The 26776-nt window shown below is 38.4% G+C and overlaps 2 protein-coding genes across 6 annotated transcripts in view; both read right to left on the bottom strand.

Annotated features, from left to right (window-relative positions):
- Window positions 1–568: 568 nt before the first annotated feature.
- On the bottom strand, window positions 569–6335 carry ISCA1 (iron-sulfur cluster assembly 1). The gene is made up of 4 exons (XM_027446502.3): window positions 6175–6335; window positions 5192–5245; window positions 3268–3373; window positions 569–998 (listed from the first exon to the last, which is right to left on the bottom strand). The coding sequence occupies exons 1-4, from the start codon at window positions 6253–6255 to the stop codon at window positions 850–852; spliced, it is 390 nt and encodes a 129-aa protein (XP_027302303.1). The 5' UTR covers window positions 6256–6335; the 3' UTR covers window positions 569–849.
- Window positions 6336–8897: 2562 nt separating this feature from the next.
- Window positions 8898–26776, bottom strand: part of TUT7 (terminal uridylyl transferase 7) — a 33721-nt gene continuing 15842 nt past the window's right edge. For 3 of the 5 annotated variants that reach the window (XM_038170432.2, XM_072031784.1, XM_072031785.1), the window contains 17 exons: window positions 24700–24880; window positions 23168–24294; window positions 22892–23042; window positions 22172–22258; window positions 20819–20919; window positions 20255–20312; window positions 19457–19560; window positions 18316–18405; window positions 18113–18226; window positions 17928–18005; window positions 17096–17273; window positions 15879–15926; window positions 15678–15769; window positions 15072–15187; window positions 13175–13500; window positions 11384–11460; window positions 10881–11213 (listed from right to left, as the gene is read on the bottom strand). In XM_038170432.2, the coding sequence (XP_038026360.1) occupies window positions 11019–11213; window positions 11384–11460; window positions 13175–13500; window positions 15072–15187; window positions 15678–15769; window positions 15879–15926; window positions 17096–17273; window positions 17928–18005; window positions 18113–18226; window positions 18316–18405; window positions 19457–19560; window positions 20255–20312; window positions 20819–20919; window positions 22172–22258; window positions 22892–23042; window positions 23168–24294; window positions 24700–24880 (3123 nt within the window). In that variant the 3' untranslated portion in view covers window positions 10881–11018. Of the gene's footprint in view, window positions 9962–10394; window positions 10793–10880; window positions 11214–11383; window positions 11461–13174; window positions 13501–15071; window positions 15188–15677; window positions 15770–15878; window positions 15927–17095; window positions 17274–17927; window positions 18006–18112; window positions 18227–18315; window positions 18406–19456; window positions 19561–20254; window positions 20313–20818; window positions 20920–22171; window positions 22259–22891; window positions 23043–23167; window positions 24295–24699; window positions 24881–26776 lie in introns of those variants that run through there. The other 2 variants (XM_072031786.1, XM_072031787.1) reach the window with 2 other exon arrangements.

Below are 26776 nucleotides of genomic sequence, written 5' to 3' on the forward strand. Positions count from 1 at the left end.
TGGTGCACAGACAGCATATGAGAGCATATATATGTTCCGTGACCACTGGAAATCTGAATTCTGAGCAGTGTTACCAGCTTTGCAGTTTAAGTCAAGAAGGATGAGGACAAACAAGACCTGCTTTACTCCTGCTTTAGCACTCCAGTGCCTGAACATGTTTCAAGTTGTTGAAACACAAACAACATAGGCTCTGCCTTCAACAAGGCAAGGAGCAGGATTAAAATTGGATTAGCATATTTTGAAGTATTTCTACAAACAGTGCTCTAACAGCCTACTACATTAATACATTAACTTCTTTTTGGACTTCCTTGGATTTACAGGAAAATAGGATACCAGAAAACCTACACATATAAAATGTAAAAACCATCAGAAATAGAAGAACATAAAGCATCTACATAATCAGTGAACTTTGAAGCTGAAGACCATAGATCTGTATATATAAACAAACACCTTTAAATGGTGGTTTTCGTTATTCCCTCCCCCCCAAGTCAAATCAAAATATTTCTGATAATTGCATGGGGTTTGGATGGGGAATTGCGGGTACAGTGAACAAAGAAAATGACAAAGGGAAAGAACAGTGAGGTTTATTTTCTTGGCATGTGAGAGTACAGAGATGTTGCTATAGCACTTGCTGTTCTTACCTTTTGGATCCCACCTCATCACAAATAACAGCATAACTATGTCAGTGCTGGAATATAACACACAATTTAAAATTTCAACATGCTTTATTTTCCTTAATGGTATCCACACTTGACACAGCCTAAGAACCTGAAGAAAATTCATTTGCTTCTGAAAGAAAAACAGCAAGTGTTCTGTGGTGTTCAAAGTCAAAACATTAAGTCCTAAGTTTCAGATGTTAAAGCTTTCTCCACAGCCACACGTTCCTTTGATGTTTGGATTATTGAAGACAAATTCACTGGACAGTTTGTCTTCTACATAGTCCATTTCAGTTCCTAGAAGTGTCAGCTGTGCTTTCTTCTCAATAAACACTCTAACCCCTTGAAGACAAAGAAAAAACATTTACATACAGCAAAATCATTCATCATTTACTTTGAAATTCTGTTTCAACTAGAACTGAATAAACTTTGTTTCAACCTTGATAAAAATGGAAGCAAAATTTCAATAATAATATTGCAACTTGTTTTTGCTTGACTAACATGCAACACTTTATTTTTTACCCTACTATAACACTAGTAACAGCCTAGCACTGTTATCTGTGTGTGTTTGTGAATGCATGTATTTTTTGTTTGGAATTAGAAACATAATAACCACAGAAATAAATTGTAGAATTTGGGAACTAATATCAGCTTTGATACTTCTCATGCATTATAGTTGTTAACCCATTTCCTACCGTTCTTAGAAGTCTGACAACATCTGACCAACAAGAGGTCAAAAAAAAGTTCCTCTCTCACAAGGGAATGTGCTTTGTTCTACCAAAATTGTTAGGTCTTCATGAACTATGAGCAGTATTGAATCCTATACCAAGCCAAATGTGCGGCCTTTCAAAGATAAAATAACTTTTAAGGACTAATTAGTAGTTCATCTTAGAAATCAGAAAGAGATCACTTCTCTAAAGCACGCAAAGTATCAGCCTAGAAAGATACTGAACTTTAAATCTCCAAGTCCACTACAAGGACACGAATGAATTGCCTTAGCTACCTACTGACTTGGGAATAACAAAAAGTAAATTTTAAAGTTGCAAGTAAATTTTAAAGCAACAAGAACTGGTTAAGTTACGAGAGCTTACTGGAAAGCTGCTCTATCACAGTCAAAATACAAAATATACTGCTAACACAACACAAGTCGGGGGCAACTGAATTAAATTTGCCCCAAATACATTTTTGGGGAGTACCAAATCCAATGAAAGAGTTTTTGGACTTGATCCATGAAGCAGCCACTTGCTACCTAAAAGCCAGAAAGTTTGGGCTGGTATCCAAAGGCACCAGCTCACAGAGTATAGAGCTATATAAAAGTCAAAGCCTTCATTGGAAGTCTGCCTCCAATGGATAAAAGCCTAGCCAAAGAAAACTGCACAGACACATCTGAAATGCTGTCTGGCTTTGAAGCTGTAGGTCTCTGTCTTGACTCAGGGAAACTGCTTTTACCTTCTTCAAGATTGAAATCAGGAGATGCATTCTGAAAAATGTGTTTTCATCCCTATAAAGTCAGAGCAGCTCTCTGAGTCAAGCAGAAGAGGTAATACCAGAAGCAAGCTAAGTTTGAAATCAAGAAGCACATGCAGAACTGTGTGGGACTCTCAATCTCATGCTTTCCAGTTCACATTAATCACTTGCTGAAGCCCTATTTTATTTATTTATTTATTTATTTTGTTCAAGAATAAGGTGTATGGGTTGGTATGGTTTGGAAGTATCTTAGTAGATATTTCCAAGACAGCTGGAAGATGAGCTCTGCCTAGCAGCATACCTTTTAAAAAGAAAGTAACTGTGATACCGCATTCTTATTCAAATCTCCTATTTCTCTGCTAGATTAAACGTAATTATCCCGAATGCAAATATAAGAGAGTTCAATAAAGCTTAAAAACAAAGCAAAGCAAAAACTCCTAACACAAAATAAATATTTTAGGAAATTTATAAAAGGAGAATTATTATGCTTCTGTAAAAAAACAAAAAAAAAAAAACCAAGTCCATATCTGACAGAAAGAAATTCTTATAAACATGGAAAAACTGAATGTAAGTTTCAGTACTTTAGCAATATACCTATGATGGGGCACACAAAGAAGTTATCAGTAATCAAGCTTAAACACCAGCATACGAAAAATGCTTAATTCAAATTGTAGAAGTGTTGTTACAAAACATTTCAAAGATCAAAAGCATAAATTGGTTAAAAACAAATTACCTATCAAGGAAGCATGAGACTCATTAGAGCAAATAGCTGCTATATCTTTTTGCAAATAAGATCTTTATTTTGCCAAGCCTTGCTTCAGGTATGCTGATAAAGTATCCTTTTATACACTCATGGTTCTGTATTTTCTCTAAATATCCAGTTAGCTACCTCCAAAGACACGAGTGACAGGCTACATGACTTATACCATGGAGTAATCTCTGAACCAGAGACTGCAAAGCTGCAGATTTTAGGGGGTAACTTCAACACAGAAAGCAACGCAACAGTAATCCCAGTATCAGAAAGCTACCACCTCTTGCTGTAACTTGTTACTTCGAAGAGTTTCTAGCCTGTCCATTCAAATTTGCAATTAGGCTCTTCTCCCCTGTCACCACAAAAGTTTGCTGTACTGCATCAGAAACTTACCATCTTGAACTACTTCTTCATCAGAGTCTCCTTTAGACTTTGTGTATTCTAACGTGTAAGAGAGTCCATTGCATCCTCTTGTACGAACACCTACTTTCACACCTACCTGAAAAACACACAACCCAGAAACGCAGAAAAAAGTCATTCTTAAGTCTTTTCTGCAGTACCTAGATAAAACGCATATAGAACACAAAATGCTGACATCTGTTCTCCACTACCCCAAAGACAGTGCTAAAACAGAAGTGCATTAGTATTATAGATTATTAGGTAACATTTTTTCCCTTTTACAAAATTGACTACTAAGGTAATGGTAAGCATTACATAATTACAACTGTGGACCAAACTCTGAAGTATTTTTAAAAAAAGTCTTGAAGTAAAATAGAAGTAATGATAAACTATTGGCTCTCCTGTAGGTGCCTCCTCTCATAAAGACGGTGAAATTTTAAACATGTTTTTGTGACTTCAAGTTAAAGATTATTCAGATGCTAATTCAGGCGCTATTTTCAGATTACTTACAGTAATTTAATTATGAAGCTGTGAGGCCAGGCCAAGGGCAGTGGCTAGATTTTTACACTCCTCCTCTAATGACCATCAGAAAACTTTTACTTCAATCCAAAGTTCTGAAAGAAATTACTTTTATTTCTTCATTACCCCTACTGCCATTCACCTGTAAAGCTCAATCCCTTCCTTACACCAAATGTGTCCATTTGCTTCATGCTTTGATCCTTGTTAAAAGCAGATGGAATATTTGTAACCAGTGACAGCTATTCAATACTGACAAAAAGTGCATCTGTGCAGGTAAAGAACTAAGGGAAGGTGGCAAAGAAACAGAAAACTATGCGTGCACAAGAATCTTTCAGTAGTGGCTGTTCCATTTTCAGCATGCAACTGCTTCATAATTAAATATGAAAAATATGCTGTCTATCCACATGATCAATGTTATGATAAAAACGTATAGAAACATTATCACTCGCCACCAAGTGGGATTCCAGATAAACAACATATGATCTGTCCAGACTAAACAGCTCTCTCTGCAGGAGCTGCAAGATAAAAATATGCTGGAAAACAGGAACACCATCTATAACAAGGAGGTGACTGACCAGCTAAGCAGTAGGCTTTGGGCTTCCTTATAATGGTTTAAAGCATTAGAACAAAGAGTCTACATAGGTGCAGATGTACAGGAAGCAAAAGAAACAATGGGCCTTGTACCACGCTTCGAAGAGAAATATACTTCATGAAATAGTACTTGCTGTGGAGCAGAAAACCTAATGTTTGTTTTTACAATGGTTAGAAAGCAAAACTGTGTTTTCGTCCTAAGAAGAAAAAGATTACAAGCTCAGTTACATGGTAAAATGGTGATTATTTATACATAAAGACTATGTCTCTAAAATATATGAATATATACACATATTTATATAAACACACAAATAAATATAATATTTATATGTTTAAATATAAATAACAAATATATGTCCATGTTTTTATATATACATATATATAAAGAAAAATGTATTTTCTGTCAAGTTTCTCGAGAATTGTATGTTTTCCCATGGGTATTAATCTAGCTTTGTAATTATTTACTTCACAGTGAGAATTCCTACAAAAGACAACTGGTAACATCCTAACAGTTGAAGATCTCTGGTCCTACCAGAAATCATGAATATGCAACATTAGAAAACAATTAAAAAATAGTTTAAAAATACTTTGAAGCTTAACCTTTTTCTTTACCTTTATCTTTGTGAAGAGTAACTGTACAATGAAATGTTATTACAGTTAGTTATTTCCTGCACTTTATAAAGAAATGACACTGGATAAACATGCTTACACAAAGCCCTCCAAACAAAAGACACCAACATCTCTAAATTCCTTAGCACATTCCTTAATACCTCAGCAGTACCTATTGGGTGGCCTTGTTTACACTTACATGCTCAGGTTTATCTTTAAGAAGTTGCTTTATCTTCTGCACGGCTGATGGGGTCTGAAAAAGAAAAATATGCACATCATTCTGAAATGTTCCTTTTTATTTGTGGTGAATGCCTGCACATACTAAAAAGCATGTAACGTATGTATTGTAAAAATTTCCGACTTTGTGTGCAACCTAATTGTGTCTCACATTTTAGTTCCTTCTCCTATCCAAGACGTCCACCTTCAGCCCCAGCCATCTGTCAGCACTGACTAGCCTATGGGGGCGTGAGATATGCTCTTATGGGAGTGTAGATAGGACAAGAGCAATGTCTTTAAACTAAAGGACGGTAGGTTTAGGTTAGATATTGGGAGGAAATTCTTTACTCAGAGGGTGGTGAGGCCCTGGTACAGGTTGCCCAGAGCAGCTGTGGCTGCCTCATCCCTGGGGGTGCCCAAGGCCAGGCTGGATGGGGCTTGGGGCAGCCTGGCCTGGTGGGAGGTGTCCCTGCCCATGGCAGAGGGTGGAGCTGGGTGATCTTTAAGGTCCCCTCCAGCCCAAACCAGCCTGCGTTCCCCGTCAAGCCCGGATCTCCCCATGTTTACCGCTCCGCACGGCCCAGGCAGGCAGCGCACGGCGCCCGTTCACCTCCTTCCCAACACACACGCCGCCAGCCCACAGACAGACAGACAGATACACGGCCAGACCGACAGACCCCTCCACAACCTCCCCCCGTGACAGCGCCTTGCTCCCCCAAGGTCACTGCCACGACTCAGCACTTACCGACCCGGTGCCTGCGGAACCTTCACCCCACACCCACCACAGTCAAGCCCCAGCTGCGCATTCACGGCCCCCCCCCCCATCGCCCGCCGTCCCCGCTCGCGGCCGTTAACGGCTCGCCCCCCCCCAACGGCCGTTAACGGCTCACCCCCCACCCTCCCTCCCGCGGCCGTTAACGGCTCCACCCCCCGGCCGTTAACGGCTGCCCCCCTCCGGGCACTGACCAGCGTGAGCGCGGCTCGCGTTGCCTGCAGCTTCCTCTTGCTGACGGCGCGCACCGTGGCCCGCACCACCGACGAGGCCATGGCCCCTCCGCGCCGCCCTCGGCCATGGGCGCCGCCGACGTCACGCCGTGACGGGGCCGCCGCGCCGCGCCCTGAGGGCGCCGCGCCCTCATTGGCCGAGGGGCTGTGATGGACGGGGGAAGGCCCCGCCCCCCGTCCCACCCCGCCCCGCCCCGCCCCTCGCGGCCGTGCTGCGCCACCGCGGCCTCGCTGAGGCGGCGGGGGTGGGGGCGGCGATAGGCGGCGATAGGCGGCGCCCGGCACTCCCATCCCCGGATGGGAGTCGCCTCCTTTGCCACTGAACATACAAGTGGTGAAGAAGAAATCTTCTATTAGTTTATTAACATTACATTCTGTACTCATATTTAGCTGTAAACTGTTAGTTTAGTTTATTAGTTTATTTAGTTTATTGCAATGAGTTTTGACACTGTTTTTTAAGCAACGTTTTACTAATGCAGTGCATCTCTTCAGAATTTTTCTGCATACGTGAAGAGTCGCTCCCTGCAGAGCGTACTCCCAACAAGGCCAGAAGGCTCTTGGATAAAAAGAAAGTTATTGAGAACCTAACTTTAATCTTACGTTGATTTCCAGTCATAGCATGGCTTAGGTTGGAAGGGGCCTTGAAGATCCCCCAGCTCCGCCCCCCTGCCATGGCAGGGACACCTACCGCCAGCCCAGGCTGCCCAAAGCCCCATCCAGCCTGGCCTTGAGCACCTCCAGGGGTGGGGCACCCACAGCTGCTCTGGGCAGCCTGTGCCAGGGCTTCACCACAGTTTCTTCCTTACATCTAGCCTAAACCTCTAATCTTTTACTTTAAAGTAACTCCTAAATTACTCCTTGTTCTTTCACTCCACCCCTTGACAAGGAGTCCCTCCCCACCTTCCTGTAGGCCCCCTTTAGGCACTGGCAGGCTGTTACAAGGTCTCCCCAGAGCCTTCTCTTCTCCAGGCTGAACAACCCCAACTCCCTCAGCCTGTCTTCACAGGAGAGGTGCTCCAGCCCTCTGATCATCCTTGTGGCCCTCCTCTGGGCCTGCTCTAACAGGTCCATGTCCTTCTTGTGCTGGGGGCCCCAGAGCTGAATGCAGGGCTCCAGGTGGGGTCTCACAAGAGCAGAGCAGAGGGGGCCAATCACCTCCCTCACCCTGCTGGCCATGCTGCTTTTGGTGCAGCCCAGGGTGCAGTTGGCTTTGTGGGCTGCAAGCACACATTGCTGGCTCATGTTAAGCTTCTCATCAACCAACACCCCCAGGTCCTTGACTTCAGGGCTGCTCTCAGTCCATTTGCTGCCTAGCCTGTATTTGTCCTTGGGATTACCCCAGCCAATGTAGGACCTTGCACTTGGCCTTGTTGAACCTCATGAGGTTCACTCAGGCTCACCTCCCAAACCTGTCCAGGTCCCCCTGGATGGCATCCCTTCCCTCCAGTGTGTTGACTGCACCCCAACGCTCAGTGCCATCAGCAAACTTGCTGAGGCTGCACTCCATCCCACTGTCCGTGTCACTGCCATGAAGTTATACTGTGCTCGTCCCAGTACTGACGCCTGAGAAACTCCACTCGTTCCCAATTTTCACTTGAACACTGAGCCATTGACCACAACTCTGAGTGAAACCACGCAGCCAATTCCTTACCCACCATGTGGTCCATCCACCAAATCCACGTCCCTTCAACTTAGAGACAAAGATGTCGTGTGGGGGCAATGTCAAATGCTTCACTCAAGTCCAGGTGATTACAAATCCCTTCACTAAATTTTACAACATACAAATCCAGCAGATATGTAATGCCTCATCATCTGTTTATTTTCTGTAATGCATCATTGTGTTAGTAAGTTATGACTGTGCTCTTTAACTATGGTTTACGCAAAGATATTTACTGGTCATTTGTGTAATGCCTGTACTGTGCTGCCCAACTTTAGAAATTTTATTCTAGGGCTAAGCCATTGGCAACTATACAGACATAGTAGTTGTGTAAGGAAGCAGCAGCTTCAAAGTGGCAAGACTGGTAATCTACAGAACAAGTCTGCAATTGGACGTGAGTTTAGAATCTCACATTTTTTAAGTTTTACTGTTAAACTACAAAATATCACAACGGGAAGAGGGTGAGTATGTATAAATATGATTTATTTCATTTTAAAAATACCTTCTATTAGTGAGATTCTGTCTTAGTCTCTTGGAGGTTTATACAGGTAATTCTCATCAGCAAAAAATGAAGTTGCAACAGAGTACTAAAACCATACAAGAGGCATGTCAGCCTTTCTACTTCTTGGGGTATGAGTGAAAAACTACAGAAAAAACATTTTTTAAGGGGGAAAAATGGCTTAATTTAAATGAAGACATAAGTTACAGGAAAAAAAAAAAAAAGAAACTATTGTTTGTTGCTGGCTAAGACTGAAAATATGTCAAGAAAAAGATTTTTTTTAAAAGCTCCACATATAGAAGTTTATAAATAGCTGGTTACAGATGGACGAAAATCAAAACAGGATTTCAGCTCCTTGAAGTCAAAGTTCTAGCTTTCACCTTTACTTAAAAATAGATAGGTAGGGAAAAAAGATTTAAACGTGACATTTCAAAAAACATTCTAACAAGTTAATCATTAATCTTACATTTAGTCAAAGGAATACTGAAAACTACAACCTAAGAAGAAATATAGAAACTTAAGTCTGAATTTCGTTTTTTTTAAAATTTATTTAAAAGTCATAAATAACAGTGGTTTCAGTTTTACGACGTAACTAATTATCTCCTGAACAAGATAGAGAGTACATTACCAGCTCTGGAAGGACTTCAAGTAAAGCTCAAGTTGATAATACTACTTAAATTCTTGGCTGGTCCAAGGATTCCATTCACATTTTATGAAAATGGACGTGTTTTCCCCAGTTGCCATATATCATTTCTCTGTTACATAAAGCAGTTATGTCTGTATCCCCAAGGTCATGAAAAAGATTCTTAGCAGCATCAAACAGGACCGACCTGTTTCAAAGTCCTTTTTTTTTTTTTTTTTTTTCTTCTTTTTCCCCTCTTGTACACAAGCACAGCAGCAAATGAATTCCCATAAAATCACAGAAGGGAAAACAAAACAAAACAAAACCCTTAATGGCACTGCTTATCTGCAGAGACTTTTACGTATGTTTGCTAGTGTCCATGTTTTCAGTTCTCTACATGGGGGAAAAGAAAACACCACAAAAACCTGTTTGCAAACACAGCTGTAGCAGTCTACAAACATTTCATACAATTTTACACAAGGATTCAGTAAACAATCAACATTTATAAATATTTGCTCTTTCAAAAATTAGTTTTTGAAGAAAATACATATTTGGCTTGCACACAATTTTAGTGCATTTTAAAATGGTCAGGCTGAATGACAAAACCTTGGTCCATTTTTAATACCTGCCCTTATCTATATGATTTACCTAGTAAACAAATACAAAATGTGGTGGCTTTCTATTAAAATGCTGAAACAACCTATTTAAGAGCAGGGGTCCATGGTATGAGACCAGAAATCCAGTTTCTTTTCCTAGCAATTTGTATTAAATTTAAAGAAACATGGGTATTTTAAGTTGAAGATTGTTTATGCTGCTGTCCTGTGAATCCAGATGCTTTAGCCAAAGTAAGTTTTTAAGTGAATGAAGGGCCTGTATTGCAATTTAACAGTGCTTCATATCCCTCATGATTCTTGTTGGGTCCTCTTCTGTGAGGCTTTTCCCTGAGTCATGTATTTATTGGAAAGGCTGCCTGAGATTGGGGGGGGAAAAAAAGCATCACACTTTAAAGGTTTAAAGGTTTCAAATAATATTAAAAATTAAAAAACACAGACATAAAGCAAATGAAACAACCAGACAGGAGGAAAATACCATTAAGTCAAACTACAATGAAGTCACACACAGATCAACTTTATAACATCAGCTGCTGAAGCACAGTAGGAAATACTAAAATATAAACAAGGAAGACTATTTTTTTCCAACTAAACAGCTAATGACAAATCGCTTTGTGCTTTAAATGCCCAAACTTCGATTTGAACGAGTTGTGCAATGCAAACAGGAAGTACTATCCCCACCCCACAAAAAACTGAGACTCTAATGAGGTACTTAATAGCAGTTTAGTCTTCAGAAGTTTTTGAAATCCCCCTTCAGGTGCCTCAGAAGAGACTTATATATATATTTATATATTTCGGGGGGGGGTGGGGAAGGGGGGAGGGGGAGCTTCTAAATGGTTTGCAGTTGCACTCAAAACTCAAAGTAATAATAAAAAAAAAAAGTGCAGTTGCTTTTAAAATCTTCATTGTACCAGTTAATAAGTTAAGTGTGTGAAATTACTGAAAGGAAGCTGCAGTGGCAACCATGCATCTAACACAATGCACAAAACATCTCTGATCCAGAGAGAGTACATAAAGGCCTTTATGTCATCATCTGACTGCTACTTGTTAGTGTAATTTTAACTTTCTTGCATTTTGGCAGCTCAGACAAAGGATGTGCTTTCATAGTCTCTCCTAAGTTAGCTGATCATATGGAATTCTAGACGATTACTCTGAGGAAGCCTCACAAGAAAGTGCTCCACATGTCGTCCCTGAAGAGAAACACAGAACCCCGTGTATGCCAAAACAGAGGGAGAGAAGAGAAAGATTGATAAAAAAACCATATCCTTCTGCAAAATAAATCTATTAGAGTTAAATAAAGAACAAATGGCTGACAGAATTAACATGCCTTATATGTTCTGCTCCCAAAACACAACTGAAAAAAAATGCACATTTCCAGATTAAAAAAAAAAACAACTGTTTTCACTTCAGAATTATCTAGCAACCTGTCCAGATTACTGCTGTGTTCAGCAAATTGGGCAGAGTTCCCGTTAGGACTGATGGAGAAAGCAAGTTAAAAATGCATGCCTTTGCACAGAAGTTCCGAATTGAAATTAAGACATACAAACCTGACTGGGGACTCAAAAATACTTTTCCTTTTTGTTTCTTTTTTTCTTCATGTATAAGCATTCCCTATAAATAACACATATATATTGATGAACGAACAAAACTGAATTATAACAATAACCCCCCGCCCCCAAAGGTTCTCCTTGAAAGCTTAAGTAAAGCTATTTTTAGTTACTTTGCATACAAAGAATATTTAAAGAGAAAAAGACCCAGGAAAAGGAACATACAGCGTTTACCTGATTTAATCGACCACCATGTTTGGCAACAGTTGGTAAAGAAGGGGATCCACACAATGCTTCTAGCTTTGATCCTCCTGAAAAGGTCATGACATAACCAAGATTTACTGATCTGAAACTAGTTTCCATCTCAGGTATCATAACATAAAAAAAAAAACAAAGATACTTGCAATCTACTTTCATAGCACAGAAAACACATGCCATTGCTGTTTTTCTCCATTTTATAATATGGAAAGTGGGCACAATGAAGTGAGATGCATCTATATATAAGCATCGAAGGAATCTTCTCCAAAATTTACAGAGGAATACTGGGATCTTCAGAGAACAAATGAAGACATGGGGTTAAGAGAACTGTCCAGAGTCCCATAGAACGTTTGTAGCACAGCAAGGAACAAAAATTAGATCTCCTGGGTACACTCCTTTGTAGTCTTCTACTCAACTACAGAGAACACTTCAGGCACTAAGCAAGCAAAAAACAAAAGCACAACCTAGACCAATTTTCCCCCTCTTCAAATTCAAATATAATAATTCCCAAAACACCCATCATTCCCATCAGTGACTACAAAACAGTCAGACATAATCATTTTCACCACAGCAAAACTCAGTATGACGGCAAATGAAATGGTGGCAAGATACGCTCAAAGATAAAGAAACTCAAAAGTTAAATTTAAACTTGACATGCACCTTCAAAACATCAGAAGCTGGATGGCCTTACTTTATAAACATCTTTTTTGTCCTCCTATTACTTTTAGTGGTTTATCAAATTAAGAATACTTCCAAACTTCTGAAAGTTATCAATATATTTGCAACCATTTTCCTACCACTTCCAGTATTTTGGTAGCACAGTCTTATGCCCTCTTCTGCTAAATACATCTGATTAAGAGTCTCCTTACCTGAGCTAGAAAGAACATTTTTGCTAAGAGAGAAAAGCTGGTTTGAAATTATGTTTATGCAACAGATTCCTATTTTTTACTTTAAAATGTCAAGTACTGAGCAATCTGTAGAGCATTTTTTCTATAGTATGAATTTAAACGCTCTTAAGTTTACTTAAGGGAACACTGTAATGCTGTGTTCCTTTGGAAGCTAGCTGAAAGTACCATTCATCATCTTAAAGAAATTCATTTTTATTACAGAGTGTTTTTCGTTTACAACACAGATGATGAGAGATCTGTCTGATCTGAAGGATGACTTAGATACTGCTTAGCTGTTCACTGTTTTGTTCAAGTCTGTCAGTAAAGATCTAGGCGTGAGACCCTTTTGTAATTTTATTTTTTTTTAACTCCAAGTTACAATTTGACTCCAGGAAAAACGATCAGGTAAGGAGGAACACTTTATTTTATTTCATTCACAGTATTTTATCTGAGCAATTTATTTTATTTAGTGACATTGTGGTCACTAAATATTTTGTGTATGGGAAGATGATGGGAAGAGCTATACGCTAGCTTTTACTGCTATTTCAGTGCACCAAAATAGAAGTTGTAATTTGAAATGTTAGCAAACTCTTATGTAGAGAGGACTATGAAAGCAATTTCAACATAACGCTCTACTCTTTTTTTTTTTAACTTCCATCTTACCTGCTAAGAGAAACTACGTCACATCTGAGGATATGGCAGAGTTTTGAAAGGTACATGAGGAAGGGAAAACTGACCAAGTGTGACTACATTTTTAAAACATGAGACAGCATTCATGTGATGCAATTCAAACCAAAAACCTTTACCTATTAGTCAACACCATTAAAAATTCCCAAACAGTAAATTCTGCCTAAGCTACTCAGGTTGATTAGCTTCATACCTGCAGCTGCTTTATACTGTGGACACTCCTTTTTGATATGACCTTCTCTTCCACAGATGAAACAACGTTTTTCTCTTAACTCTCTGTCTTCCAGACGCTTCCACTTCTCTGCTGATTGCCTGGGACTCTTTTCTCTTCCAGTTTCCACTATCCCCCTTGTTGGTTTGCTCTTCGGAGATGTAAATGGATGCAACTTTCCCTCTTTCACTGAGCTTTCTTTTTCTGTTGTTTTGTTCTGGGTTTCTTTGTCCTCTCTGCTTCTTTTCTCCTTGTTTTCTGGGTACCTCTGGTTTTTGCTATCTTCATAATCACGTTGCCGCCTTACTCTGCAAGAGGAAAAGGCTACAGAGTTCATACACCTTACACTATACATACATGGAAGAAAAAAACCCACAAGCATTGCATATGCACAGTAAATGTATTTCATGTATTTCCTCAGATGGTCAAATAAAGTTAATTCCTTTGACTGTCCCAACAAACAGTCCTATACTGGTATAAAATGCATTTAATGATTTAACTTTGCAGTTATATTACAATACAGGCGAAAAACTAATAATTGTATCTCAAAAACATAAAAATGTCTGTAGGAAGATCTGTGTGCTGTAGGTGTAAAGACAGTGGAAGAAAAGAAACACCAAGCAAAATGCTAACAGATAAAAATAGGATATCATTCTTGTACAATTTTATCAGAGATCTAGCTTCCTTCCTTTCTTCCCAAACCGTATACATTCACAGTATCTCTAAAAATCTGGGAGAAGATTCTAATGTTCAAAGTGACTTAAAGTGTTGCCTATTAGCAAGGACACAGGTATCATTACTGGGTTTATTTATCTTTTTATCTATGACCTGGAGAAGGAGCAATATTCCGAGTCTGAAGATGACAATAAGCTCCTTTGTTCACACAGATGCAGCACTAAGGGCAAGCAACTGGAAGAAACTGAATGAGTTGTCAAAATGATGACAGACAAGTGTCAACATAGATAAACTGTGAATAATGCATCTGGTTATAAAAGCTCTAAATCATGTCCATACAATGTTGAACTTGGAACTGGCAATTAGCACTAAGAAAAGACATATTGGAAAAAATTTAAAGAAATCTCAAAAAAAAACCCACAACAACTAACTAACAAACAGTATTGGCCAAAAAGGTTAATGTTTATCATCATATATACATATTTTTTTTTCTACGTAAAACCATGGTGTGCCAACATCTGAGTACTGCATATTGATCTGGTCTCAATCCTTTAAGAAGGAAGTAGTGGAGATAAAGAAGGCACAGAGAAAGGCAGCTAAACTGAAAGGAGCAACTGTCTAAAGAGGAAATATTAAAAAAGGCCAAGGCACAAACTTGGAAAGAAGCTAGAAGGAAAGAAGCACAATCATGGCTTACAAACTCATGAAGGTCATATCATTACTGACTAAATCCTACAACGCTATGCCTATGAAACATTCATGAAACTGAGTTTGGTTTAAAAGAGGTAAAAGAAAGTACTAGTTTACACAGCATTTAGCATACTTCTGGAACTAGTTACCAAAGAAGGTAAACAGGAGAATCAGGTTCAGAAGAACAACTTAAAAAGATAAAATTGTAAATAACTCCAGTCCACAAATGACTACCACCAGAGCAGGTGCATGCTCAATCATCTCTTACTCAGCAACTGGAGATGATGGTGGAATGAAAGAGAAGAGATTCCAGAAGACAGCCAACTAGCGTGCCTTCCATAAACAGCACCTCCTATTTGCAGTGTCTGGACAGAGGACTCAGAGATGCGTTGACTTTTGCTCTAATGCTGTACAGAATATAGCTGCATTTGTGCAGCTTTAGCATTCCTATTCTAATCTTCCTTCTAAACAAACCTAAGGAAATGCTGCACACGGATCCCAGAACTATACTCACTTTCTTCTCAAGGGACAATCTTTCATGAAGTGGCCAATTTTACCACAAATTCTGCAGCATCTGTCATTTGGTGCTAATTCTCCTTCTGTGAGTACTTCTGGATCAAAGAAGTACTCCTGAAAACAAAGAAAAGAAAAAAAGATGCATTTAAATTGCAAATCCAAACACTTTGCAATCAAAACAGATAAGCAAATGCTGAACTACAGTAGGATTTCTGGAAAAGTATAAACCTTTTGTGTTTAGCTGAACTCCTGAGAAAACTCCTGAGATTAACTGTCCACTGCTGCCTCTTCTTCACAGGCAGCCTGCCAACTACCAAGTCTGCAAGTTCTTTTTAAAAACACAGTCTTAAAGGATGGTAAGCTGTTTTTGATAGAGACTAAAATATTGAAAAATCTGCACAGTGAATATCTCAGTTTATCAGTATTCTGCATGCATCCACATTTTATACAACATGAAAGCAGTATTTATTAATAATGACTATAAAGATTTATTAGAGAACTGTTGAAATTTAGGAGAGAACATAAGGAGACTGTAACCATGTTCCCACAAGTGATAAGTTATACATCCAAGAGCATGTACATACTTCTCTTAGAAGCAGCTTACCATTTTTGATTGATACTCTTTAGGAAATATTTTTACAGGAGTACCAAATACCCTTCTGCCATTGATAAAAGCCTTCATTATAAAATTTGTCACTAGGGAAACAAAAAAGAGAAAACATTATGAAACACCAAGCAAGCCTGGAAAATAAGATTTAAGACAAGATTGTCACTTTGTACACAAATTTGTCAACAGGAAACTTACTTTTTCTTGATAATCCAGCTCCAAGATTGTGATTCAAATCAAAGGGGTCTGCATAAAAAGCATTATAGACATTATTGAAGTCCAGGGTAAGATCAGCAATACATGTATACACACATGGATAAGCCAAGGCAGCTATTTCGCAATGCTCAATCAATACACTGAAATTAAAATGTTTTCAAACTTATAGAAAAACTCCACGGACACAGGATTACTGCAGTCCATCTCTAAAGTGACTTAAGTATTATGGAGTGCAATAAACACGTTATAGCTAGACAGTCAAGGAAAGTGATTGTCCTGCTCTGCTCTACACTGGTGCAGCCTCACCTCAAGTAATGCACCCAATTTTGGGTGCACAATACAAGAGGACAAAAAACTATTAGAGAGTGCCCGAAGAAGGGCAACAAAGATGGTGAAGGACCTAGAGGAGATGACATATGAGGAGCAGCTGAGGCCCCTTGGTTTGTCCAGCCCGGAGCAGAGCAGGCTGAAGGGAGGCCTCATGGCGGCCTGCAGCTCCCTCACGAGGGGAGCGGAGGGGCAGGCGCTGAGCTCTGCTCTCTGGGGACAGCGACAGGACCCGAGGGAACGGCATGGAGCTGGGACAGGGGAGGGTCAGGCTGGGGGTTACAGGAAGGTGCTGCACCCAGAGGGGGGTCAGGCAGTGGGACAGGCTGCCCAGTAAAATAGTCATGGCACCAAGCCTGCCAAAGTTCAAGAAGCGTTTGGATACTGTCAGACATATGGTTTGATTTTGGGGTGATCCTGTGTGGAGTCATGAATTGGTCTCTTCCAACTTGGGATATTCTACAATACTATGAAGGAGTAAGTTGTAAGTCATGAAAGTCACACGGGTCAGAAAATGGCTTAGGAAACACTTCTGAAATGTATCACTGTATTTTCTTGATCGAGACCTTGGTATTAGCAGTGTAATACATACATAGCATTAAATCAGTCGTTCAAATACGGACTCTGCAAAAATTAGTGTCAGTGAGAAAATCTCCAGGTATGAAGTCTGCTTTGTAGCTTCTTTGCAGGTAGAAAAAAAAAGAACTTTTAGCAATAGTGAAACTCAATGGGAGTTTTTATACAGACTTTAAAACATGAAGAAATAGCAACCTGAAATCTAGTCATAGAAAAATAAGAAAGCCATGTGAAAAGACCATTTTTTTCATGTGGGCATGAAAGCAATTCCACATGTGTACATTATGTGCTTTTACCTTCAATTACAATGTATTTGGAGGTCCACTGCTTCTTGAAAGTTGTAAGTAGATTCTTTCTCCTAATACAGATGACATGCTCTTTAAAATCAAATTCTTCAGTGTAAAAACGGAGAAGTCCCAGCCACAGTTGCCCAACAGATTCAGTGTTTTTGCCAAAGTCAGGCCAAACATCTGGCTGAAAACGACATAAATATTTTAATTTTAAATACTTACATTAGGCAGAATAACATTGTAACTTGGAACTCCAACAAGGCAAGCTTTATTCTATAAAGAAACATGATTCTGTTACTCCAGAGTACTTCCCTTCACAATTGGTATTAATAGACGAATATTGTTTTTAAAGTGGTGTATTTTTTAAACATTAATGATTAAAGTGGAGAATTAATAATATTTTTGCCTGTTTTCCAAAAGAATTATTAATTCACTTCAAGTGCTCACTTAATACAAAACTATTCAACAGATTTAACCAACTATTGCCTGTATATGTAGCTTATACTTGAAGGAATTCTCTACCCAGTAATATGGCACATCCAACAACTAATCACGATTAACACCTTAAAGTAATTTCTTTTAAATCTCTTTTTTGCAGATTATGCAGGTATTTTTTTTTGGTGTTTTTGCTGTTGTACAGATGCTTGCATTACTGAGTTGAATACAATCAACTATATTCCTAAAGCTTCACACTGGGATTTTCAAAGGAATAGCTACTCCAGTTACATTTCTTTATTCAACCACCACATTTGAGGATAATGTTTCTTAAATTGAATTCTTTTTCATTTGCAGAGCTACAGGTAGCACCATTTCGAATTCACCTTTCTGATTTACTCACCAACTCTTCTATCTTATCAAAGAAATAAACGTTCCAACCATCAACTAAAATTTCAGGCTTTTTTGGTTCTTTGTAGATCTGAAAAGATAGTATTAAACTCATTAGAAGAGCCCTTTAAGATTCATCACTGACATTCTTCTGGTCAATACTGTGTACAGATACTCATTTCTTTTGATATACTGTACCTCTTGAAGAACAGGGATGACAGGTGGATTTCTCTGTTGAAGAAAATAAAGCACCATAAGAGTATATGCGTAAGAAGAAAGGCTACCTCGAGATGCGTCTCCTATGTCACACATCTAGAAAAAAAGAAACAAATTACATCTTTTGTGGTTATTATCTCTTGCTGCAAGCATTACTGCTTCTAGAATGTCAGAAACAAACTCACCTTTGTAAAGACTTTCATTGTGTAGCACAAAAATTTTACTCTAGGATCAATGGCTGAATATGATGACAGGAGTCTTGTATTATGCAAGGCCTATGAAAATAAGAAAGTCATGTACAAAATACGGAACTCTGAAGAAATGATGGAATAAGCTGAGAACACTTTTTTTTTAAGTCAAGAGAGTAAAAGTCAATGAATGATTCAGAGCACTGTAGACTGAGTACATGTATACATGCATACTTCTTCCATTCTAATTTATTTAAAAATAGCAATGAGTTTGTGCACAAGAAGTCTTCAGAGTAGTGTTCTCAACAAACACAGATGAAGCCCCTGTGTAGTAAAGTGTTTACTGAGAAAGGAAGCATATGACCATGAGGTTATCACCTGCTCTGTTAAAAAGCTAACAAACAACCTTCATCTGCTCAGAAGTAGTATAAAGCAGCATTCACAGAACAGGATTTCAGAAAGGGAAGAATTCATCTACTACTCCATTTTCCAAATTTTTGGTAAAAAGTAAGATCATGTATGAAAAGATTTCATTTCAGAATGTGAGAGCCATCAACTGACCCGTCTGGACGTGTAACTTCTAGAACAGTTTCACACTTACTTATTGGTTGAGGTATCTTTCTCAAGATTCCCCTTGGGCTCAAACAGAAGCTTCATAAAGTTTAATGCTTCACTCTAAAACTTACTTTTCTTTGATGCTGCAAGGAACTGGCTACTGAACTACAGAGACATTGAAATAAACAAGACTTGTTTAAAATATCCAGCCAAGGTCTTTTTTTCTGAAGCTGGATTCTAAATCACTGTCCCACATCTCAAATGTTACACAAGAGCTGTGATGGGAAGTGAGGGATGGGAAAGCTGAAGTTGCATTTATTTGTCTTTCTGATTTACGGAAAGAATTAAACACCTAGAACTCTACTGCTTATTCTTACTGAGCAACTAATATATTGTCTTATACATGTATATGTCCATTGACTGCACTCAGTTAAACCAAACCAAAACAAAAAGTCCCTTGGCTTGGCAATATAAAACAGAAACAGGTAACTGGAAACATTTGACTACTGAGCCTCAACAAAGCTATCATTTCATCCTCAAGAAGTAGTCCCACATTTTTCTGTTGAAAAGCAGATAACCTTACCAGAGTGTTATATAAACTGATGTCTACTTCAAGACCACTTCTGACATGGAAAAATTTGACAATTGGGACTTTAGCTGTTGTTATAGGCAAGACATTTCTGAGACCTAGGAGGAAATGTTTAATTACTACATGGCTGCAATACAGTCATTAACAATATAGAATGCTTTACAACTAAGCCCATAGTAAGAATGCTACAAAAAAAATCTTAGTTGATAACAAAATTTGTATTACTTATATTTTAACACTGACTTTAGGCATTTGTTAAACACTACAAATATACTAAATACATTATATACAAATACATGTATGCCCCCCAATAAAACAAAGATTAGTCAAAATGTAACAAAAATAAACTTAAAGAGATCAGAGTTACAGTTTACTCCACTAATAAAAGTCATTTAAGATAAACTAAAACAAGCAAAACAAAATAGTATTTTCTTGTAGATTGAGCAGAGTATCTAGTGTAAGCTTGTATTAGACTACCTTTTACCATTACCTTCTTAGGCACTGAACATACAACATAAATTCTAGCTTGAAGTCTCAAACTTAAAGCTTGTTCTTATGCATTTAAGTTACGAATCTAACATCTGTCCTATTCAGATGCAGTTTTAAAACACCGTAACCTTAAAACCTGCATGTGCAAATAAATCCAAATATCTACAATGTGTACTCTTACTCTAATATTAACTTCATCAGTACAGTTTTTTATTAACGATTTTCCATCTACAGTACTGCAGAACTTTATCACAACAGTCGAAGTCACAAACAGAACCACTTATTTTAATATTCAAGAGTTACCTGACTGTTTCTTGAGAACTTTTGCTAAATCTTCAATGATTCTGATGCAATCAAGTCCCTAAGACATAAAAAAAAAAAAGTGAAAACTGAAGTATCTGCTACAAGTATTTCAGACGAGCCTTTTATTACTTGCTATTTAAGCTTAAAGCTGCTTAAGAATACAGTTGCTTAAGTTTAAATGAGCTTAAATGACAACTGAGTTTTGTATCCCAACACTAGACAGTATCCCAACACACACTTCTTTGAAGTTTTTATTAGGCATGAAAGGAGATTTATGTTCTTTTCCATTGTCTTCCATTTCTAGTTGTTCGTGCTACAAAGTGTGTTATTTATTTGCACAGCAAAGTTACGCTAGTGCACCATTCAGAAAATTGACTACCAAGAGAAGTTCCTTGAACTCATGCCTAGACCAATACAAAAAAAAAAAATCATCTACTTTTGTGCCACCTCCTAGTGTTTTATTCTAACCTGAAAAGCTTTCACAAAATGATAAATTTGCTACAATATATGTACAATATAAATAAAGTCATGCATTAGAAAAACAACAAAATCTTGTCTAGCTACCTCAGCTGTTTCCAGCCCATCCATCGTCATACAGATATCAAGGTCACTTTGTTTGAAGCCAAAGCCATTTTTTGAGGAACCAAACAAATTCAGCTTTGTTCCTGTAAAAGATGTGATGAATTGTAATCACGTTGACACAGAATCTCAAACTATAAATACCCTTCAAACCACTGTATGCTTTTTAATATGTTTTAATACACTGTTTTTCTATGGTACTTCAAAATTTATTTCCTATCAGCCTGGAAAAAAAAATCTGCTTTTATTGGTTCAAAAGAGAAGTCTGAGATTCAGAAAAAAATTAGGTGGTCCCGTAGTTACATGATCAGCATGCAGGCATAGGCTGAAATCTTACTAAAATATGCAAGATTGCTCTCTGTAAGAAAACTTCATAATAAGGGACCTGTCTGTCAACATACTAGGCTCCAGCAAAAAAATAATTTATTCTGTGAATTTTTAAAGACTATGAACTGAATTCCAGGTGCTACAAATCCAAAAAAAAAAAAAATAATCCAGAAACAAAAGAGTTTCAAGCAACTACGGTCTGAGGACAGGTCAGAATTTTAAAATATTTCAAAATCAGTAACTTTTGGTAGGACAATATGGATCAGACTCTCCTGACCCTGTACAAAATTTTAAAATATATTTATACGCACACATACACAGACTAATATGTATATATGTATATAAGTGCATATAGATAGATAGATATATACAGTCTTTGAGGTACTACCATCTTTTCCATGTCTTAGTAATCAAAATATAAAAAAATATTAAATCAAAGAAGTGCTGAAACAAATGGAAACACATTCATAAACTAAAATATTGTTTTTAAGCCTTGGGATTAAGAATCCTAAGAGGGTTCTTAAAGACTGTAAATAGCTTATTGTTGTTGTATAAATAAGAAGCCTAGTTAATGAATGCAGCTAAACCACCTATCATAAAAATGTTCTACTATTACTTTGGTTTTCTCCTTCGCTTCCTACAGTTGCGTTTAGGACTCAGTCCAAGAAGGCTTAAAACAAAACCTGTGTGGCCTTGTTTTTCTTTAATAAAAAATAAATAACAACTGCCATAGTTTGAGCATGTCTTTTTTGTTCAAACAAATAAAATTTGTGTTAACAGGAAGGGAGTCCAGGGCATGATAGACAAGACTGAGATATTAAGCTGCACTAGTTAATGGCTATTGTAATGGAAAATAACAGAAATTAATGTAATGATATATAGTAGTGCTAAGCAACAACATAGATGTTCAATACTACGATGTTTATTAAGACACTATGATAGGTTTTATTGGAAAACACTCACGTATGAACTCACCAAAGTATAAATATAAAGCTTGAACTACCAAATTACCTGGGAATTCCAGTCTAATGAAGTTTTCCAAGTTTTGTCGTATATGTTCCCGAGCCTGATCCTCCATAGTATTTGGTGCAAAATCCTCTTAAAAACAAACAAGCAAAAAACAGTTAAGGTAAACTGATCTGTAGAAAGAGTCAATGGCAAAGATTCAAATAAAAAAGTGAGGGGTACACAGCAGGGAGAAGAGAAAAGCAAGAGAAGATTCAAATGTCAAGGAAAAAGCAAGGATGAAGAAGAAGAGAAATACCTGTTCAAAGAAAAACATTAATTAGACAAATAATGCATTTTGTCAGGTCAGAAATGGTGAGAGAGAAAGGAGGAAAGTTGTGTCACTCTGAAAAGAATAAAAGTGGAGAAGTGTTATAAAACAGTATACTTGTAGATCATAGAAGACTTCTAGAACATTGAAGTCTTTGCTTACTAAGAACCATTGCTCAAACGGTTTATTTAGAAGCATCAGTCAAAAGATTCCACCCCAAACTAAACTCTTATATTTATATTAAGATGCCTGAGTAATCAGACAATGTGTGGAATTATTTTGTATTTCTCTAGATACAGTCCTATTGTAGCCTTACAAATCTTAGGAAGTATATCTGTAAGAGTAGGATGCAGTGTGGCAAATAAACTGGTCTCGATAACAACATTAGCCTGTGGTTATTACATTGGTTTTTACAATCCTTTTCTTCCCCACAATATGCAAAGGAAAAAACTTACGATAACATTGGACACAAACTTGATCTAGAATAACTGAAAATTTGGGTGTCAGCGGTGGCAGTGGGTCTAGCTCAATTTTCTTGAAGTCTTCTGGACAATCCCTCTTTAAGTGACCTTCCCGTTTGCACAAGCTACACACTACTGTAGGAGACTGCATGAACAGAAAGCAAGATTGGTTTTAAAAAGTATAACCCTTCAATGAATCCAAGCAGTACTTTCATATATCTGATAATAGAACACAAGCAATATGCTTATGTTCTGTTAAAGCTTGCTTACCTTGCCCTTTGTAAAAGCTGTTTTACTAAATTCATAAAAGAGTTCGGATTCTAAACACTGTCCTATTCCTACGTTCTCTTCAAAAAGACTTCCCTTTTCAGTAAGATCCTCTTGACTCAAATTGATCCTCTGAGATCCATCCACATTTTCTTTCAAATGTTTGTCTTCATATTTATTGGTGATAGACAAATCGTCATCTTCCTCTGACAGTGCATCCTCATCTCCAGATCCAGGGAATGTGTTATCTAGTTCACCTTCAGCTCTCATGATACCACCACACACTGCTTGGCTTAGAAGACTTGATTCTTCCTCCTCTTCCTCCTCCTCCTCAGAGTTAATAATTTCAGATAATTGACTTTGTGTTGAACACATGAATTTTTGTGGGGATTCATCCAGTTCATCAGTACCTTCAGTGCTCTCCTCATCAACATCAATCTTGTCATCAATTATACCACTGCACTCTAAGCCGAACTCATCGCTCTCTGTAAGTGCTGTGTTTTGAAAACCTTCCAAGTCTGAATTACAGCTTGTCTCTATATCATGCTCAATCACTGTAACAGGAAGATCTCCACTATCACTGTCTTCATCTATTCCCTGCTCAGTAGTCAAGATATTCCATCTTCTTTCTTGTTCTTCTTCCTCCTCCTCTTCTTCATTTCCACTCTCTGTCTCCTCACAACTTGGTTTAAATCCCTCATTATCTCCAGAAATAACTTCCTCAACTATGCAGTCTGAATCTTCATGGGCAATTCCCAAATGACTTATATCATCCGCTAATTCTTCTTCTGTCAAGCTTTCTGAGCCATCACACACCTTTGAAGAATCAGTTTTATGTGCCTGGGGAGTATCTGTGGTTTCAACTACATGATCTTCCACTACTGCTGTGTTCATTCTATTATCCAAGCTTTGCAAGTCAGAATTTTCGTGCTTTATGGGATCATTTCCATGGTCCAGATTTTGGGATTTCTCCTCATTGGCATTTGGAGAGGAGATTTTGCTCAATTTTACATCTTTTTTGTGAGGCAAGGCAAAATACTTGTAAGTTGCTCTCAGGCAGTGAAGAATATATTCATACATTAGTTGGCTGTTCAACGTTCTTGCTACATTCCTCTTGACTGAATATGGGTCTAACAGAAAGAAACAGTGAATCAGCACTATAGAAGTTAACCTATTTTTTAAAAAATTATAACTTACATCCTTAAAAAAATTAAGCCTACTATTTTTAATTACTTTAAAGATTTGTGTAGGCATATAAAGTCTATGAATTGTGCTGAAGACTCCCCTCCTCCATTACCTCCCCCTTTTTTTTTTTAAATCCACTTATATTACTTTTGATAATACTGCAAAAATAGCCAAACAAAATACTAAACTGATTATACCAAAACATGTTCTACCGTATTATTGGGAATCAATCGCTGTTCAGTGCTAAAGAATTCTAAGTTACTGCGCATGATGTTAATAGCCAAGAATGTACACTGAAAAATTAAAGGTAACAGTTCTATAAAGTCTACTGATGCAGTCTGATAACATACCTTCCACAGCAATGCGCTTTTTAGGCCAGTCCTTTAATTCACGAGACACTGTTTCTTTGAGTCGTATGCTAATAACCAAATCAGGCATGTTGAACTCCAAGGCATAGAAACGAAGCAGTTCTACCCAGAGCTGCCCAGCAGGTGCTGAACACCGCTGTCCTGAATCAAATACTAAGGGAACCTGTCAATTACAGAAAAAAAGCTCATATAATATAATGCATACATAGGTACTGAGATCTTAAAAGATCCACTAGTCTAGAATATGCATTTGTGAATAACATCAGATGGCTCAATTTCCTTGTATTCCATCTGAAATGTAGTATTACAAAATTTATACCGGCTTCTATATTCCTGCAATTGCAATAGAAATTGAAAAACAGAAGAGAAATGATAGCATAAGCTTGTCTGTAATACTTCAGAATGAAAGACTGCAGCAATGGTTAAAGGTATCAGTTATTAACAATTGCTTATTTAAGTGTCTGTGTCATAATTTATAAATTTCAAAAAAGAAAACCCACATCTAATCCCGTTTGACAGAATAGAGCCTAAACTTTACTGCTCAATGTTGTAACATGCACCTACACAGTAACACTGTTGCCCGCACAATTATTATAAAATAAATGCTGTCTAAGAATAGTTACAAAACTAATCGTAGAATCATAGAATGGCTTGGGTTGAAAGGGACCTTAAAAATCATCTAACTCCAACCCCCCTGCCATAGGTAGAGATGCCACCCATTGGATCAGGTTGCCCAGGTTTTCATCTAACTTGGCCTTGAACACTTCCAGAGATGGGGCATTCACAGCTTCTCTGGGCAACCTGTTTCAGTGCCTCACCACCCTTACAGAGAAAAACTTACCCCTAATCTCTAATGTAAGTCTCCCCTCTTTAGTTTAAAAATGTTCCCCCTTGTCCTAACCCCATCTGCCCATGTAAACAATTGCTCTCCATCTTCTTTATAAGCCCCTTTTAAGTACTGAAAGGATACAATGTGGTCTCCTCAGAGCCTTTTTATCTCCAGGCTGAACATCACCAGCTCTCTCAGCCTTTCTGAGACAGAGGTGCTCTGGCCCTCTAATCATTTTCATGGCCCTCCTCTGTATCTGTTCTAACAGGTCCACACCTTTCCTGTGCTGGGGGCCTCAGATCTGGATGCAGCACTCCAGGTGGGGCCTCAAAAGGGCAGAGCAGAGGGGCACAATCACCTCCCTCCACCTGCTGGCCACACCTCTGTCAATGCAGCCCAGGATGCAGTTGGCCTCCTGGGCTGCAAGCACACACTGCTGGCTCACATCGAGCTTATCACCCACCAGAACCCTCAGGTCCTTCACTGCAGGGCTCCTCTCAATGAGATCTTCTCCCAGTCCATGTCCATGTCAGGGTGCAGAGCACCTTGCACGTACGTATAGACTTGTTGAACCTCACGTGGTTCACATGGGCCCACTTCTTCAGCTTGTCCAGGTCCCTTTGAATGGCAGCCCTTCCTTCTGTTATATCAGCTGCACCACTCAGCTTGCTGTCATCTGCAAACTTGCTGAGGGTGCTCTCGATCCCACTATGCCATTGATAAAGACATTAAACTGCACTGGTGTCATGACAGACTGTTTAGGGACACCACTCATCACCAGTCTCCACCTGGACATGGAGCCATTGACCACAACTCTGGGTGTGATCATCCAGCCAACTCCTTCCTTATCCACTGGATGGTCCCACTGTTCAAATCCATTTCTCCAATTTGGAGATCAGGTCTTCATGTGTGACCATGTCAAAGGCCTTACAGAAGTCCAGGTAGATGACATCAGTAAGAGAAAACAGCATTAATATGTTTAACCTAATTCTGAAATGAAAGTGCTTCACTTTCCTACCTGACAGATTAAAACCCAAGGTCTTATCAAGGAGATTGAATTAACACCTGCCAGCTTCTAAGCGGCAAGAGATAAGCATAGTAAACCTTGTACTGGTACTAGTCAGTTATGCAACCTTCCAGTTCATCTTATGTTTTTGCAACACAAAAACAACGCAAAAATAGAAAACTCTTCTTTTCTCCCCCCAAAGCAGCAAAGACCACTAGACTTTA

Source organism: Anas platyrhynchos, chromosome Z (assembly GCF_047663525.1).
Source record: "Anas platyrhynchos isolate ZD024472 breed Pekin duck chromosome Z, IASCAAS_PekinDuck_T2T, whole genome shotgun sequence".
NCBI lineage: Eukaryota > Metazoa > Chordata > Aves > Anseriformes > Anatidae > Anas > Anas platyrhynchos.